Consider the following 18,927-nt stretch of genomic DNA (forward strand, 5'->3'; position numbering starts at 1 on the left):
ACGCAAATGTCATGATACATCATATTTCATCTTTTATAAGCTTTTTTTTAACTCATGTACTCCATTCAATGCCTATGTTTGCCAACCTGATAAACTGTTAAAACTGATAAAAGTTTGAAATGCTCAGTCCACATCACATTCCCCCTATTCCTGTTTGACTCTCAACTCTGAATCTGGCTGCACTAGTTCTTTAAACCACTTACACTGAAGTCAGCGTCCTCCGCTCGTAGGTGGTCTGCGATGTAGTGCACCCCCTCCAGCGCCCGCTGCACACTGGGCGAGAGCAGGAACCCCCCGCTGGCATCCGACGCTGCCCTCTCCCCTTTGGCAGGCCGTTGGGTGGAAGTAGTGCTGATCGCCCTGACCTGCCCCTGCTGCCTACCTGCCATACCAACCCCCAGCCCCACTCCCACCCCCACCTCCAGCCTGGCCGGGTGGGGGTTGTTGAGTTTGGGCAGCAGGGGAGGGGTGGAGCCCGGGGGCCGTGGCGAGGGCGAGCGGAAGGAGAGGGAGAAGGCGGTGGAGAGCGTGCCCAGCTCGAGGTCCTCGTAGCAGCAGCGCCTGCGTAGCTCGTCCCCTCTTCCTCCCCAGGTGGCCGAGGTGTCCAGGTAAGGGGCCGTGGCAGCCGTGGCTGACGGCAGGCCGGGTAGCCTCAGCCCATGCCGCGCGTGGCTCTGGTGATGGAGGCTCTGCTGATGCTGCCGGAGCCAGTTGCTCTGGTGATGGTGGCGGTCGTCATCGACGACGTCCTCGTGGGCATGGTGCCGCTCGTGCTGGGGCTGCTGGAGCAGCAGGAGCCTCCGTCGGCGCTGCCCGTCTGGCGCGGGCCGCTGCATGAAGAGCAAGCGTGGGATGAGGTCCAGGAAGACGGCGTGCACCCAGATCGGCATCTTGTGCGTGCCCGGCGAGCGGTGGTGCACGTTGAGCACGAAGACGGTGATGATGATGGAGAGCGTGACGAAGATCATGGTGAAGAGCAGGTACTCGCCGATCAGCGGGATCACCAGCGACGTGGACGGGATGATCTCGGTGATGAGCAGCAGGAAGACGGTGAGCGAGAGCAGCACCGAGATGCAGAGGGTGATCTTCTCGCCGCAGTCGGACGGCAGGTAGAACACCAGCACCGTCAGGCAGGAGATGAGCAGGCAGGGGATGATGAGGTTGATGGTGTAGAAGAGAGGCAGCCGGCGGATGATGAAGTAGTAGGTAATGTCCACGTAGATCTCGTGGCAGCAGTCGTACTTCTTGGTGTTGTAGGTGCCCACGGCGTTCATGATGGCCCACTCACCGCTCTCCCAGTAGTCCTTCAGGTCCACCGTGTTCTCGATGCGCTCCAGGTCGATCTTGGCCTTGTCGTAGGTCCACGAGCCGAACTTCATCTTGCAGTTCTGCTGGTCGAAGGGGAAGAAGGTGACGTCGATGCTGCAGGAGCTCTTGTAGATGGCCGGGGGCACCCAGCGCACCTGGCCCGTGTAGAACAGGTGGGCTTTGGTCATGTGGGTCACGGCAAACTCTCCGTCAGCACTGTAGATGACAGAGAGCCATAAGCTTGTCAGGCTTGAAGATACAGATACATTACACAAATTTGTGTGAGATATGTAAATACACATTTTTTTTTGTTGAAAAATTAGAAGACAGACAGAGAAGACAGAAGGGATGCATTAGTCTGCGAGGCTGTCCTTACAAATGGGCTACATCTTACAAGAAAAAATTTAAAAGACACCTTGAGAAACCAGAATGGTTAAGGTTTAATACAGTTATACAGGTGCAACAATCTGGAATAAAATTTGACATCAGTGTCAATGTCCTCAGAAGTCAAGAAGGGATCTGTCTTCCTGTTCTTCCAGAGGCCTGCACTCTATAACTACTCTATATGGAACTTTAAATATGTTAATTGCAGACAATCTTAAATACAATCTTAAATGTGTTTGTTGACATTGTCCTCAGGAGGAAGAGGGCATCTGTCATTCCGTCAGGCTTTTGGTACAGAGGGCTGCATTTCACATGTATACGAAAAAAATATGACTGCTTAACAAACTATGCTACGCTTAATGGTTCATTTTAATTACAGTAAAAAAAATCGGACAGTCAGTGGAAAAGGTCAAATAAACTAGGACACCTTACATTAAATTAAATGTTTAATACAATTGTTCATATTCAATAAACATATGAAGTCTGTAAGGACTATGGACTATGGACTATGTTTTTGTGAAGCTTAAGGCAACATTTCCTTATTAAAAAGTATCCGGTACGGTGTTAAGAGAAAACGCTTGAGAGCCAGATCCCAATTTCACAAAAATTCACCCTTGAACACACGCAGAGTGTATCACTGTTTCACTAATCCCATCTATCATAGCCTGGGCAGAGACCATAATTGAAGCTCAAGTGATGATGGCAGGTCTTTATCACCTAAATCTGTCTCTCGTACCAGTTTTAATACCACTCCCTAGAGTCTGCAGAAAAATACATCACAATAATCACGCCCCTCATCTGAACTAGTGCAGTAGAACTAATTAAAACCTGACAGCGTTTAATGATAATAAAAAGGGAACACTTATCGCAATTCATCACGGAGGACAAAGAGCAGTTTTATTAATTAGACATTAAAAAAAACAGAGAGACATTCATATCTCAAGCTCCTGAAAATTAAAAAAAAAACATTAACATTTTAATTTAAATTAGACATTTAAAAACAAACAGAGAGACATTCATAGCTCAGGCTCCTGGAAATAAATAAATCCGTCAACCATTTCAAGAGTTCAAACTGGTTTGGTTCCAGCAAAAGTTATCAGCTTTGATGAAAGGTTAAATGCAAAACAGAAACCATAGAAGGACAAGGAAGAAACATTTTAAGTCATGGTCATGTTAAACAATGCACACAAAGAAGTTCTGTATATAATACCCAAAATGTCTACATTGTGGATGGCAGCACAATAATGCAAGTTCCAGATGTGAACACAAGGTGGAACCCTACTGTAGGTAGTGATTTAGCACTTCCTCTAAGCACACGGTAAACAAAGTCACAAGTTGTTTCATCAACTCTTCCTTCAACCAGATTTACGAGTGAAAATTCCCCTACTGCTCGTCCACTTCCTGCTGCCTTTACTCAGCAAATAGAGAAAATATATCAATTACACTTGAGCCCATTAACGCAAAAAGTCACAGGTGATCACAAAATTAATTTTATTCAGAAAAACATGTGTGTCGTAACTATTGCCATCCACTGATTTAGTATTTTGCGCAAACCCCTTTTGCCAACAGAAAAGCACTAAGTCTTCTCTTGTAATGTCTTATAAGACTTGAGAATATATAAGAGGGGATTCTCGACCATTCCTCAACACAGAATCTATCCAGATCTCTGGATCCCAGGTCTTCTCTTGTACACTCTCGAGATTAAGCACCGGGTCCGAACCAGCCCTGGAAGTGCCTTGGTGGAAAAGGGGTATTCCTGAGCTCAAACCACAGGTTTTCAATTGGATTTAGGTCAGGGGACTGGGATGGCCATGGTAAAAGCCTGATTTTGTGGCATCTGGCAAACTCCAAGTGCTTTTGCTTCTGATGAAAAGATAGGAAAGGCTTCTTTCTGGTATACCTTCCAAACAGTGTTGGAATGGAGGAGACATCTTATGGTGGATTTACAGACATGGTGCTTCCAAATTATGTGGTCTTTGGAGATTTCTCCGACCTTCATCCTCCTCACTGTGGCTGCTGACAAAATAGCCTTGCGTCCTCTTTCAGGTTGGTTCATGATAGTTTTGAATTAGAAAGAAAGTTAATTTCTTTAACTTCTTAATGATTGCCCTAACTGTTGATATGGGCATATTAAGTCATTTCCTGACTTGTGAAAGTCAACACACGTTTGCCTTATTGCAGTGGAATGCTCTTGAATCATTCCCATAGCGATTGGTAATTAAGGGATTTGGGCCCAGTGTCACCTAATTTTTATACCCCAGTGAAACAGGAAATCATTTCACCTGGGCCAATTTCAAATTAGTGAAATATGCATGGGATCATACTTCATTTACATTTTCATAATTCAAATTTCTTGGGATGCCAATAATTGTGACATAACCATTCACTAATGTTTGCTTTATTTTCAGACTAAATTTACCTCATTAAAGGTAAGATTTTTTCTATTTTGACTCTATTTTGTTGTAAGATTAATAACTGAACTGATTTCACTCATCTTTATTCTGGGGGGGGGGGGGGGGGGGGGGGGGGGGTACTGTATGTGCTGAGGCTGAAGACAGTAACAGAAGACAGATATGGGTTTGGTCATTTGTTATTATCCACATAGCTCAATTCATTAAATGTATTTAAAAAGAACAGTTACAATAACATGCCATGTCACATTGTAACACAAAACCACTTACTTGTTGTACAGAACAATGTCAGGCACCCAGATGAGTTCTGAAGGCACTCGAATGGACGTCACGTTGTCATAGTCTGACGGTTTCCATCGAAGTTTGTAATCGTTCCACTCCTGGATGGATAAAACACACGCTTTCACATGAAGGAGGACCCAACACATATCATCAACATTTACAATCAGTGAATACCAACAAAGCAGTAATCAAAGGTCACAAGTTAAAGGATCCTCTTCATTTCAGAAAAGCGAGGTATGTGCTCTGACGGGAAAGATGCACTGGCACTGTTGGTTATCCAGCTGATGCAGTCTGAACTCACCTGCTTTAGCCACACGTTGGTTGTCATCATTTGGTTCTTCTCATCCTGCAGAGGAGAGAAGAGGAAAGAAAGAAAGGAGTGAAGGGGGGGTGAAGAAAGCTGTCTAGTAAAGTACTGCATTGGTGAGTTTATATATTGCAGTCCACTATAAAAAAAATATATTCTACACACACACACACACACACACGCAGTAGTGTAATGCTGAGACGACAAAAAAGTATAAGCCTCCTAAAGACAGAAGTGTTTTAGGTTTGGCACAGCGCGTGTGTGTGGTTGGTCCATAAGAAATCGAGGGAAAAGATAAAGAAGAGGAGGGATGAGATGAGTCAGGAAGCTGGGCCGCGTCCAGGAGAGTGCTTTCTCCAGATCGCAAAAGGTCAGAGCGGCATCTCTAGCATCTAAACTTTAATATCCTTGATGGTCTTGAAGAAAGCTACTGATGCGCTTGCATGGGGCTAGAAAGCAGGGGTCTTTCAATCAGGTTTGCAAGGAGGTGGAGATTCATTCCTTTGTTTTGTGATTCTCACATAAATGACTGCATTCTCATAAAGTCCGTAAAGGTCAGCATTTGGCATCAACCCCGCTGGATACAAATGTCCTTTACCTGGTATGGAGTCAGCATGCTGGGCTTGTTTGTTATTAGCCTTTTGATCACTGATACTTCATTGACACGTCTTGCGTTTTAGTCCAACAGGTTAAGTACCAACTAGTTTGGCCAGCTCTAACCTCCCACTGGGAATAATGCAAACATTATTTACAACATCTTTCAAGACAACCTCTGCTGTGACCTTTTTTTCCATAACTCGCAGACAAGAAAGCTCTACTTTTTCTGGAACTAATTTTATGAACTTACAATTTTGTTATGTACCCCTGGCATCTTTCTCCAACAGACTGGCTGAATTATAATAGCGCTAGGCTGTGATGCAGACTGCGGTTATCTCGTCTGATGCTGGTGTAAGCTCTACGTCTGTGCCACAGTCATACACGAGAAAGCAGGCGACTAAGCTCAGTCTGCGAGCAGAAGTTGAGTCTCAGGGAGTTTCTATCGGCCACTAACACTCCTCGCTAATCCTGTTGACAACTCTCTCTGCACTGAGGCTTATGGATGCAAAAACAACATCAGTCCCATAACATTCATCAGCTGGGAGACCTCTGAGAAGGTTTCAGAGAGAAGGTTTCACAGATAGATTACTCAGATCTCTTCCAGTGTCCTTGGGTACTACATACTTAATACATAGTTAATGTATAGTTATACTGTAAAGGTTAAGTATTTCTAAGTTTCCTCAAACAACAAATATGTGCGGACCGACACAGAAGTCTTTTTTAGCTTAAACTGCACTTATTTTTTAATATTGTCATTACAGGATGTTGTTGGACGATAGATTATGATTAAGTTTAGGGCTGGTATTGTCTATAAATATGAATTTACATTGGAAATCCCTTGGCGCCGTGGTACCTCAAGGACTTTGTAATAAGGACCCTTAATATGAAACTGAGCTTTGTACTTTAGCGTTTGTGGGGGTGTGCACTCACCACGTCAATGAGCTGGGCTATGGAGAGGCCAAACTTGACGATGACGACGTCAGAGGTGTTTGGTACGGGCCTGGACCACTTGTTGTAACCGATAAAGAGCTTCTTGAAGAGTTCGTCCTCGGCGTGAGAGTGAGTCTTCTCATAGGTCCAGGCTGTAAAGGAAGCAAGCAAAAGTCTCTGTTTCAGACCACAGCTTTTTTATTATTTGATTCCAGCAGAAACCTGATTTGATGGTTAATGAGTAACTGTCCTTGTTCAAATCCTCACGGCAGTGTTCATGAAGTAATGCTATGCTTATATTATCATACACAAACCAGATTGAAACTAATACATTATCTGTTGTATTTATAGCTTATAACTAGGAATTTTCTACTACTATTGTTGCCTGCTGTCTATATTTATCTGAAATCTTGCTATATTTCACTAACTGTGTAACATGTGTTGTATAAAGTCTCATAGTGAAGCAACAAGCTGTTGAAATGAAGATATCAAAAAGATGATGTATACAAGAGGATGTGAATGATAGACATGAAATTGAGACAGGAGAAGCTGGACATCATCAGCTCTCAGACCACAGTGAGCCACATCAGGACCGAGCCCAGTCTTGTCCGTGCTGAGCTGCTCTGCGAGGAGTGAAATGCAGATAAGGGGTTTAGAGAAGAAGCACGTGTGGAGTGGGGAGGATTAAACCACTGAAACTTAGTTTTAAATGTCACCCTCTGTTGCTCTTTGAAAAAAAAGCTCTCAGTGGATTTGTGTTCACCCTTCATTGCAGACCGTTAAGGTGTTAAATAGGTTAAACAGGCCATGAGTCACGATCACGATCACACTTGTGCATTGATTAATCCAGGAATGTGTGGCAGTGTGATATATGCTTTAACTTTAATGCTTGTTTTACTTGTCCCATGCTGTGTTGATGTGTATGTTTCCCATGTTACAGCCTCCCAAGTGAGGACAGGAAAAGAAAAAAAGATTTGGACATTTTGGGAGATAAAACACCAAAAGGATTCTGTGACCAAGTAACAAACCATTGGCTTGAACTGATGGCGGGGGAGGCAGACAGACATGCCGTCTGATTGCGCTTTGGACTATCAAATGAGTGTCATGCAGTGGCTCTCTGGAATTACTGCCCAATCATTAATCAGCCTAAATCACACAGGAGCAGATGTGCTCCTGTCCGGATGCAGCATCAACTCAATAAAGAGCCTCCAACTTATACAGAACGCTGCTGCCCGTACACTCACCAGAACAAAAAAATATGAGCACATCTCACCTGTACTTGCCTCTCTGCATTGGCTCCCTGTCAAAAGTAGAATTGATTTCAAAGTACTCCTGCTAACATACAAAGCCCTAAATGACCTGGCTCCAAACTACCTTAAGGAACTAGTTGTCCCCTACTGCCCTCCAAGACCGCTGCGTTCCCAGAGTGCAGGCCTCCTTGTAATTCCAAGAATATCAAAAACCACAGTAGGAGGCAGAGCCTTTAGCTACCGAGCCCCCCTCCCCTGGAACAATCTCCCTGCCTCCAACCGAAATGCAGACACCCTACCTATATTCAAATCAAGACTAAAGACATTCCTCTTTAGTGCATCCTATAGCCACAAGTAATTGCGTCAACAAACCCATCACCTGCTGGGCCAGCCAGTCAGCAAGCATAACTAGACATAACTGAACACACAAGAAAAAAAATTAAATAAATAAATAAATAAAAACGTATATCACTGGGCTATGTTGTACCCTGCAACCCTAACAAAGCTTACGACTAAAATCTCCATATGTACCAAACCAAACTAATTGCTAAATGGCAGCATAACTAAACATAACTAATGCTAAACCAAACTAAATGCCAAACCAAATGCTAAATGCCAGCATAGCTAAACACATCTAAAACACATGCAATACCCCCCTAATCAACAAAACTGGGCTACAGACAGCGTATGTTGTACCGTGAAGGAGTGCGACAGATCCCGGGTACAGCACACGGCGCGTTTTGCGACTGTCACCAGCCAACTAAATACTAAATAAAATCCCCATACACCCAGCCAGGCAGCCTCTCTCTCTCTCTCCCTCTCCCTCTCCTTTCTTATCACATTGCTAATGCCTATAATAACCCACTCACTCTGTTCTTTTTCTTTCTCTCCTAATTTAGACTATCTTCGCTATGGGACGCTGCTGTAGTCTCTCCACCCGGTCTACCTGCAGAAACCCTCGACCAATTGCACCCACCGCCACCGCACTGCCGTACACTTACTCTACCTCATACCCTATGCTAGCATTTATATACAATATATATTATTGCCACCATCGACATGTTTCTCTGTTCCTACTCCCCTTACCCCTGTAATAGTAACCCTATCAGCACAGTGTATACCCACTAAACTGGTCTTGTCTGTATCATGTATTTACCACCGGATGTCTGTATATATATTATGTGCATCTACCAAATGCAGGCTATGTACAACACCTGTTGTTTCCCTTCCCCTTCTGCCACACAACCCTCCCCCCTTCCCCCCTTCCCCCCTTCCTATCTCCACCCGGCCGACCTCAAGCAGATGGGTTCCCCCTTATGTGCCGTGGTTCTGCTTAAGGTTCCTTCCTGACTAACAGGGAGTTTTTTCTTGCCCGTGTTGCCATTGTGCTTGCACTAAGGGGGTTTCAGGCTCTGGGCTCTGTAAAGCGCCTAGAGACAATTGTATTGTTATGGCGCTATATAAATAAAATTGAATTGAATTGAATTGAATGTGCTAACACGTTAGCGTAATGTCTTCGCAACGTGCGTCTAAGCACATGGCATGGCATGCACCAAAAGCCCGCAAACGGCTAAAAATGCATTTGGCCTGCTGCAGCAGCGCAAGTTGTGCTTATCTGCCTTTTGCATATACAAGTACTCCTTTTGAGTGGTGTGGAATCACTACCCTGTATTATCTCTCTGTTTGATGCCACCTTGTGTCTACTATAACTATTACCTTGTATTCTATTTCCTGATCGCTACACTTTTGATGTTGGTCGGTTGTGTGCCTATGATTGAATGAAAGCATTCAGTTGTGGGTGCTGCAAATTACAGTTTAATGGCAGTGACATGCGCTGGTTACGCGATAAACCACAGGTTTACCACATTTAACGTAAAATGAAAAGGCACAGCGTGCGCTTTCTACAGACTGGCCAAGTCGCTGTTAACTCTGTCTGATGTACATCTGCCCCTCAGCCTCTGCACCACCAGTCACTGGACCTTGGCACGTACAAGCTTCCCTATTTAAGATGCCAAGGCCAGTATATCAATCTCATATACTTGATTTCTAATATCCTCCCTCCATTAGGCTGACCAACGCAAGTCTCGTTTTAGAAATTAATCAAATTAGCACTTAAACCCTGCAGGCTGCCCTTGCCCATAGAAAGCTGCGGGCCTGCCCACAGGTCCACGCCAGACGGGTCTGAGTGGTAAGACAAGTGGTGTGATTTGCTGTGGCTAGAGCTCATATCCCTCAGGGATTCACATACTAATCCTCGGTAACTCTATGACCGCGCCGTGACTCACACTGCACTGGCCTTCATCACTAACATGCCAGAGCTACTGCTGTGTGGTTTGAAGAGAAATGTGTTGGCAAAGGAATCCAGCTGAAAATATATGATGGTTAAAATTATGATGTGATGGTCTAAATAACCTGTCCAGTATCACATGAACTTAATTACTCAATGCACATTTTAGCAAATGGAGCAATGTGCAGGCTTCTCTTTGTCTCTTTGCCATTTATTGAAGGACGCATGGGAAATCACTGGTTACAGATGGACTGAAATGCTAGGGGGATGTAATCTCTAAATCACACATTGGGTAAGGGTGGACAAATATGCTATGCAGATAGGGAACTACACATAGGTAATTACACAAAACACATGGTCTCGAAGTGATAACAGAAATACACGCTGACACTTCATTAACACAAGCAGGGAAATACGAGTACATTCTAAAAAGGAACATTAAGCAGAATTTAACATTGACATTCTCACTAACACTCACGCACAGCATTTTGGGGCGAAACCATGGGGCAAGCCACGAGGATGTTGCGGTTCCCTTGGTCGGTGGTGGGACCCAGGGGCGCAACATATCCATGGCCGCGTGCTCTATAAGCACCCCCACCTGGTACTGGTACTCCCTAGCGGAGATTAGGCCTTCTCGGCTGTGGAGGAAACACATCGGTGGACACTCCGGCTAGTTGGACCGGGACCGGAGTCGATGCAGTGTCTTGGTGATTCCAAAGTGGCCCACCCCCACCAAACCATGGACCAGCTGGAGGACTCTGGAATGCAGGCAGTGAGGCTGCAAGTCTGCCAGCATTGGTACAGGAGCTCCTCCTGGATGGAGAAGCTGGGCCACTCCGAGTAGAACACCTTGGTCTCGGGGTCAAATGCTGAGACAGTGGTCTAAGTAGACTGCATAGTGGCTACATAGACTAGTAGAGATCTAAGTAGACTACACAGTAGATTTGAGGGACACCAGGACTCGAAGGTGGCTGGTCCATTGCAGAGTCCGACTGGAAGCACTCTGAACTGCCAAAGCCCCTGGCCAATGGAGAAGGCGGTCTTTGGTCATGCTTCTGGCATCAGCTCCACCTGCCAGTACCCGCTGCAGAGATCAAGAGAGCTGAATCAGCGGTAACCTGCAATGTAGTCAACAGCATCGTCTATGCGAGGCAGCAGATAGGAGTCTTTACGAGTGATGTCGTTGAGGCAGCGGTAGTCAACACAGAAGTGACAGATGTCATCTTTCTTCTTAACCAGGAGAGTATGAGTGCTGCTGGGCTCGATGACGCCTGCTTCCGCCATCTCTTGAATCTCATGCTCAGCTGCTGCCCGCCTTGGTTGCTGTAGGGATGCCGCCCCAGCCCGACGAGTCGCGTCTCCTTCCTTCTCACTCCCCTCCAGGTCAGCATAGCGCACACAATGTTCGGAGCTGGGAGATCATAAGATGTGCTCCACCTGCTTGGCCTAGTCCAGGGCTGCCACCAGGGACCCGGGAGCACTGAGGCAAATGTGCTCCCGTAGCCACTCTGCCTGCAAGCCCTGGACGATAGCCTGGAGCTCCTTTTGCTGACTGCCATTGAAGGTGGGGTAGGCAGCGTATAAGATACAGATACACTGGTGGGAGATACGCTGCTGAACTCCATACAGGTGGAGATCAGCAGCGTAAACTCCCAGGCTCTCTCTCTCTCGAGATGCCTCCGTTATCACAGTAGCGGCACCCAGCCAGCTGGCAGTCAGAGCGGGAACTGGTCCGCACTGAGATGTCCAGCCCCTGATCCTTGCCTGACGGAAACAGGGTCCCCAGGTCCTGGTGAGGCCCTCACATTGTCCAGGGCAGGGAACACATCCGCCATTCCTCCCTGCTGGGTTTGGGGTGGGGACAAAGCCTAGTCTAGCCTTGTTAAGGCCCTCTGAATAGTGGCCTTCAGTCATGAGTTCGGAGTGGGGACACAACCGGGTCTAGCCTTGTTAACGCTCTCTAAATAATGACCTTCAGCCATGTCCCATCCTGCTGCAGCTCGTCTTTGATGACCCCAAGTTTGGTCATAACCACCATCCCACTTCTGACACCGGTGAACCAAATAGAGCTATGTGCAGGCTTCTCTTTGGATATTTACTGTTTACTGAAGGACCATATGAAAATCACTAATTACAGATGGGCTGAAATGCTAAGGGGGTCTTATCTCTACATCACACATTGGGTAAGGGTGGACAAATATGCTTAACAGACAGGGAACTACACACAGGCAAGTACACATAACACACTCAAACACAGTGACTCAAAGTGATAACAAAAATACACTAGCAAAGCAGGGAAACAGAGTACATTCTAAAATGGAACATTAGACAAATAATTTCACATTAACATTGGCAGTAACACACACACAGCATTGTGGGGGGAAACCACATCACACAAATACATGGAAGCCACAACCCATCTTGCACACTACAATATTTATATATTCATTCATGTATTTATTTTACCCATTCACCCTTCCTTTTTTCAGCCCATCAACTTGTGAGTCTTCAATATAAGAAACGCCTTTCTCCTCTGAAATTCTAAGTTTATAAATAAATACTAAATCAATTGTATTTAGGACACACTTGGTCTGAAAGGCTAGCCTGCCCAGCAATATGAGATTTTGACTAATAAGCTCGTCTTGGTTGAATGAGACAACAGAGAGGAGGAAATTGCCGTCATGTATAATTCAGAGCGCATCTCGACTTGGGCATGCCATATTAGACAGTGCCTCGATTATGCGCGCACTTCAAGTGCGGCCCGACATCTGTTCCCGGGGCTGTGAAGGACCAGTGCCGAACAGGTGGAGGGCCTGACGAGAGAGCCTTCAAGACGGTCAGATCAAAGGCACGCTCCAGGAGAGATCTGAGTTGCTCCGACACTCAGCGTCTCAAATGAGATCCCGTGCGCTCTACGTGCTGGTGATGCCATGCCAATGCCTGCGACTATGCCTGCTGGGGAGAAAACGGCCTGGATCCTACCACCACCGGCCCTGGTCAAACTGTGTATGTCAGGATTGGGTTACATTTTTCCACTGATGTCCAGACCTGTCTTCTTGTTACCTGCTGCAAGACTTCAACTGCGGCCGGCAAAACATGATGACTTGGTGAAATATAATGACGAAAAAGAATGGAGAAAACGAGAATGACTTTGCTGAAGGACACGCATTTTGAGAGGGGAATCAAAAGAGTAATGCGAGGATCCCATGAGTCAGCCATTAGGCTTCTGACAGTCAGTGCACCTGCGGCACCTGCCTGTGTAGACTCGTCAGCACAGCCAAACTTCCGGCACATTCTTTGATGGTCATGATTCAACGGAATGTAATACATTTATAAAATGCCAGTTATGGATGTTTAATCAGTTGCATACCTTTCACTATTAAACTGTGAAAACAAGTCAGTCAATCAGTTATCAGCATTCTCTGCATTCAGTTCTTAACATTCATGCCGTGGAAGAAAACAAGTCTGTGCATCACACAAACTGCCTGCAGAAACGTATTGGCAGAAAGGATAAACTTACATGTCTTGTAGAGGAAGAGACAGAGTAAAGTTGTCCTCACTGAGAACAGGTAGCATTGGACGCGCTCCATCCCCTCTTTTCGGAGAACAGGTGCCAGCCTCGAGGAGTTGATTTAATTGCCCTACCGCTCTCCGTTCTCATGGCATTTTTGCAGAACTGTTGGGCGCGCAAAACATCACTGTAAAGGAGATTTGATTAATCCGTTTACAGCCACCATCATTGGTTTTAGGACGTCCACTGATAATACACTTCAGGAACGTTACATAGTTCCTGTCTTTGCAGTTCATGTATACAAAATAAAGCTTCCTGATCTGAGAGTAAGAAGACCGTCTGTTGAAGACTTCGATAACTGGCTCTTGCCTATAGGGAGTCACGCGCCAGTCTTCTGATTGCTGCTAACTGATTGAAGTTTAAGATAATTACGCAGCATCCAGAAAATAAGAGGCGGATCAAAGGTTTTTCTAAAACAGACAGAAAGTTATCATATAATCTCTGACTCGTTAAAGGGGGTTCTTACACTGATAAAATACAAAAATCCTATCCGAAGTTCACTAAGAAAGTCCAAAGACTCTCCTCAGTATAAATGATGGATCTAAATAAAAACGAAATCCGTTGATGTGGTCCAGGCTTGAGGTGCGAATCCATCTGAAACCAAATCACATCACTTCTGCTGAAAACATTCCCATAGTGACCAGCCTGAAGCCTTAAGTATTTTACTGCGATGAAACAATACCCAGTGTTCAGGAGAATTTAAGCGGCTCAGATTGCATTGATTGAAGAGACAAACAGGTCAGACTGCGCTGGAAGTTGAATTCTAGCTGAGTGATGCCGGCCGCACGCGCGGTGTGGAGACCCCCTCCCGACTGCTCTCCGTTTACGCGCGCCTCTGATGTCAAGATGTAGAGGTGGGACTTGATAACGTGTATTCTAATCACCCATAGGCTTAAATTCCCCCATTGCAAATGCCGATATCAATATTCAGAAAGCACATAATGGTATTTGAGAAAGCTCCAGTGACGCATTTAAAATGTTTTAATATACCGGTAAGTGTAAAATTTGTACGGATCATTTCAATATTCATGGAAATCTTGTTTGGCTACAAAAACATGACATACCTTTTTTTTTTAGTGTCTTGTATTGCGCGTCACTTACCCTTAGGTTGAAACAAACGTTCATTTAGTTTAAAGCATGTGCTATTTCAACGTAAAACTGCTAGAGGGCAGAATAGATAAGTAAATGTTACCCCAAAATAATTTGTGGAATATCATTTCCATGACAAGAGAATCCTTTTGAATTGGATCATGCGAGGCACATCGAATTGCGTTCAGTTTTATTGGGAATATCTACATTCAATAATTTGTTTTACATTTATCAATGAATATGTTGCTCTGATACACATTTGAAAAATTACTGTTATAGTAACTGCCCAGTCCCTGCCCTTCACACAGTGAACATGCAGCAGAAACACACAAACACGTACACACACACACATACACGCACACACACACAAACACAAACACACACACGCATGCGCACACACACACACGCGTGCACACACACACACACACACACACACACACACACACACACACACACACACACACACACACACATAGAGAGAGAGAGATAGAGAGAGAACTCACATAAAAAGAATGAAAATCTTTGGTTCAGTTTAATGTACAATTTTTCATATTCTCTGCAAGTCCCTATTCACCCTCCCCCAGTGAATTGGCCATCAGTCAGTCTGCGCTGTGTTTTCTGATAACTGATAACCACCCAGTCTTTGCACAGGTCATTACCTATACACACCCGATGCCTGTTCTCTTGTCATACAATCTCTGTCCTTCTAATGACTGTGGTCTCACACAAACACACATACAAATACACACATTGCATATGAGCACACACACACACACACACACATACACAGAGAAAATGCATACACTTTTACTCTCTTTTTCTCTCTTTCTGGCACTCACACCTACACTCACATAAACACAAACACAGACATTCTATCAACACTCTAGTGTCCGTTAATTACTGTGTAAACCTGCCTGTCTGTCTGTCTGTCTGTCTGTCTGTCTGTCTGTCTGTCTGTCTGTCTGTCTGTCTGTCTGTCTGTCTGTCTGTCTGTCTGTCTGTGCGTGCACTGAACCAGCCCCTTCTCTCGGGCTGATCTCCATCTGTGCCCTTGTACCAGAGCAGACGTCAACAATTACAGCTCCGTGAAGTAGCATTGCCAACATAAGCTTCACATAACTCGGCTGACAATGCCAGGCCTTCTTCTAAATGTAATCTGAACAGAGAGCAAAAAAATTCACTGAATTCAATGACTTGTGTAATTCCGGGGGGCTGTTTCACGGTATGATTAAATGCTTTGAGATGAAAAAAAGAGATTGTAGAGATTGAGGTTGTTTCTTTTTCCCCTCGTTTTCTTCCAGGCAAAACCCCTCTACCACAGCTCAGTCAACTGAAACTGGAAATATACCAATACCACTCACGTCCCAGCCATTTCCATAGAAAATATAACACAAAACAAAACAACTATAATGTTTTTTCCTTTCATGTCCAAGGCCACCGCAGAGATTTGCTTTTGCTTTTTAGTAACATAAGAAAAGGGATGGAGGTTTGTGTGTGTGTGTGTGTGTGTGTGTATGGGGGAGGAGGGGTCCTTTAAATTGGCGCTGTTTGTGCCACACGAGCACCCATCCCTGGCAAGCGGAGTGTCCTTCTTCGTGTTTTAGTCTCAGTGGCGGGGGCCTTTGAGGCTGTTCCTGAGCTGCTGGGTGAGGGAGGCGTGGAGGGCCTTGGAGGTGCTCTCCAGTCGGCCGGCGATGTCTGTGGCAGCACGCAGCATGTCTTCAAAGGCCAGGGACTCCTCTTTGATTCTGTCAGAGACGGGCAGACACCAAGCAGACACAACATCAGAGGCAAGGAAGAAAAGAGAACTGGGCAAAGAGAGAGAGAAAGAAAGAAAAAGAGAGAGACTGAAAGAGAAGGAGCAGGAGGAAGAGGAGGAGGAGGAGGAGGAAGAGGGTGGGCTTGACAACACCGAGTGCTCTTTAAATCAGGGGGCCTACAAGAGGAAGTGTGCCCCCCCCCCCCCCCCCCCCCCATCCTGTCGACCGCCTGGGTGATGGAAAACACCAGGCTCCTAAGGGAGCCATGGCAAATTTGTAGCAATTGTTTCAGGGGTCCATTCGTAGTCTTTGTGCTCTGACTACACAGGCGCACATTTACTCACATACTGAAGGAGTTCTTTATCGAAGGGGACTGACTTTTCCGCATGCCCTACATTTCAAAACTGGTATTTAAAACGTACATGACCCAGACACAATTAAATGTGGTGACGTTTTTGAACTGGATATATGTTTTTTTCATGTTATGTCAGCCTCTCCCTGAATAAATAAAGATGCCAAATACCACATAAAAAGTTAAATTCTGAATTTCATTCATAACTGAAATTGTGTGGCCCCCATTCCCTAATCACCTAATTTCATTCATTTCGTCAGCGCTGAGGTTTGTTGTAAAAGCTCAATGGGAAATCTGGCCCAATAAAACCTGTGGAGCTGATGGGAATCTTAAGGAGACCTAGAGGGCCCTGTTCCATCCCTATCGCAGTTTATTATACCATTTAAAGAAATGGCTCTTAGTTAACTCTTTCCATCATGGTCAAGTAGAAAGAGGCAGCAAATGAACACATAAAATTCAAGCTTATCTTAATTAAAATAATGACTTTTTTTATTCGGTTTATACACTTAGTAATCCCCTCAGGTACATTTCTTTTTTTCATCACAAATTAAACTTTGAGTAGATATTTGAGCAAAGTGTATTTTAAGCCTGTGTTTTTTGGTATCACTTATCCTGGACCTCCTTGATCAATATTAATGAAACACAGTAGATAATATTGCTAATGAATTAAGTGCTAACGACACGTTTCTTCATTTGTATATGCTAATGAAGAAGCATTACCTTTATTACTTTGTAATTTTGCTCTTACTTGCAAATTCCTACACTCACTTTTTAGTATAGGATCAGCCTTGTGTCTTGGTTTGACCATGTGCCAGAAAATAAAATGTAATGTTCTAAAAAACAAGATTCCTAGGCTATAGAAAGACCTTTAAACTCAGTATTTTAAAAAGATGCTAGTTTAAGTATTTAAAGCATTGTTGTTGTAAAGGTAACACTCACTTCTGTTATGTTATAAAAACTAGATGTTATAAAAACTAGATACCTACGCGATTATACCATATATTATACCATACAACAAAATGGGAAGAAACCTACATATTGTTGCTTTAATGTAAAAAGGCACCTATGCATGCCAGCCAGAATGTAATGTTAAGTTGAATGTAAAGCCTACATACCTACCCACCTTACAAAATTGCAAAAAACTACATATTGTTGCTTTAAAGGAAAGACTTAAAAACTAGATACCTACACATCCCTACCCTATAAATAGTCAGTAAAACTATATATTGTTGCTTTAAAGGTGTGACTCACTTCTGAATGCCAGTCAGAGCCTCCTGGCTGTCCCCCGCCAGCTGGGTCTGCAGCTCCTCGGCCGTCTTCTCCACCACCCCACTACAGCTGCTGTGTTCCTCCTTGATGCCGCCGATGTTCTCCTCAATCACGTCCTGGTAGCGCTGCTCGCCCATCTCGGCACCCACATACTGCACCAGGTTCTCCACCACCGCCTGGTTGCCGTGCTGGATGGCCTTGAGGTAGGTCAGCTCGTCCCTGTAGGCCTTCATCTGGCGCGCCCATGCCAGGCTGGTCTGGAAGTTCACCGTGCACTCGCCCTCGGCTTCCTCCCCATCCTCGCCCAGCGAGATGGCCTCAAAAAACGGCGGCGGCCAGCCGGCATCACCAATCTGAATGGGGTCGTCGCCGACTTCCTGTGAGGTTGTGGCTGTGGTGGCGTTGCTGGTGAAGACCAGACCTGGTGTCTCCGCCCCTGACCCCCACTCGCCGTCTCCGCTCTGAGCGTGGGCGGATGCGAGCAGGAAGGCACAGAACACGGCGCTGCGTGTCCACTTCAGCCACATCTTGACCCTGTGGAGAGGAAGCAGGGTGAAGAGGAAGTGAGTGACCTTACGACCCTCGACCTGGATGAGTGATGAATGGGTTCCCTAGAGATGATTAAGGCCACATGAATGTTTTTTTTCCCCCGAGCAAATGTGCAGTGAATGCTTAGATGGAATTTGTTCAGATCTAGCCCCTAATCTGGCCCTGATCTGGCCCTAATCTGGCCCAGATCTGGCATAGACCCAGTCCTCTGACTAAATGATTAATGAGTGTCCTTGAGATGAGGGAAGCCATGTGACAAACATCTGGCTCTGGCACACATCTGGCACACATCCGGCCACCCCATCACTGACTGGGCAAGGCAAGGCAAATGTATCCAAAGACATCCAAAGGAAAGATAGAGACAAAGTGAAAAAGTGAAAATGTAAAGGGTCACACCACATAATGAAGTCCTCTACTTGGATGGTCCCCTATAGACTATCTACAGATGCTCAGATTTTAAACCAATTACCTGTTGAAACTCTGTTAACTAAAATGTAGGGGTTAAGGTTATGGGTTGGGGTTGGTTAAGGTGATGTTCAGTGAACAATTGGAAAGACTACTTGAACTTGAATATCAACCAA

General features: G+C 45.1%; 2 protein-coding genes across 2 annotated transcripts in view; both read right to left on the bottom strand.

Moving 5' to 3' along the window:
- chrna2b (cholinergic receptor, nicotinic, alpha 2b (neuronal)) overlaps positions 1 to 14,765 on the bottom strand; it is a 14,992-nt gene extending 227 nt beyond the window's left edge. The window contains exons 1-6 of the mRNA XM_031581463.2: positions 13,277 to 14,765; positions 6,220 to 6,371; positions 4,687 to 4,731; positions 4,374 to 4,483; positions 747 to 1,524; positions 204 to 317 (exon numbers count right to left, since the gene is read on the bottom strand). Of these exons, the coding sequence (XP_031437323.1) occupies positions 204 to 317; positions 747 to 1,524; positions 4,374 to 4,483; positions 4,687 to 4,731; positions 6,220 to 6,371; positions 13,277 to 13,346 (1,269 nt within the window). The 5' untranslated portion in view covers positions 13,347 to 14,765. The remainder of the gene's footprint in view (positions 1 to 203; positions 318 to 746; positions 1,525 to 4,373; positions 4,484 to 4,686; positions 4,732 to 6,219; positions 6,372 to 13,276) is intronic.
- Positions 14,766 to 15,937: 1,172 nt separating this feature from the next.
- Positions 15,938 to 18,324, bottom strand: si:ch211-142k18.1. The gene is made up of 2 exons (XM_031582161.1): positions 17,780 to 18,324; positions 15,938 to 16,164 (listed from the first exon to the last, which is right to left on the bottom strand). Exons 1-2 carry the CDS (start codon positions 18,322 to 18,324, stop codon positions 16,023 to 16,025), a joined length of 687 nt encoding a protein of 228 aa, XP_031438021.1. The 3' UTR covers positions 15,938 to 16,022.
- Between the last annotated feature and the right edge of the window lie 603 nt (positions 18,325 to 18,927).

Source organism: Clupea harengus, chromosome 15 (genome assembly GCF_900700415.2).
Source record: "Clupea harengus chromosome 15, Ch_v2.0.2, whole genome shotgun sequence".
NCBI classification, from domain to species: domain Eukaryota; kingdom Metazoa; phylum Chordata; class Actinopteri; order Clupeiformes; family Clupeidae; genus Clupea; species Clupea harengus.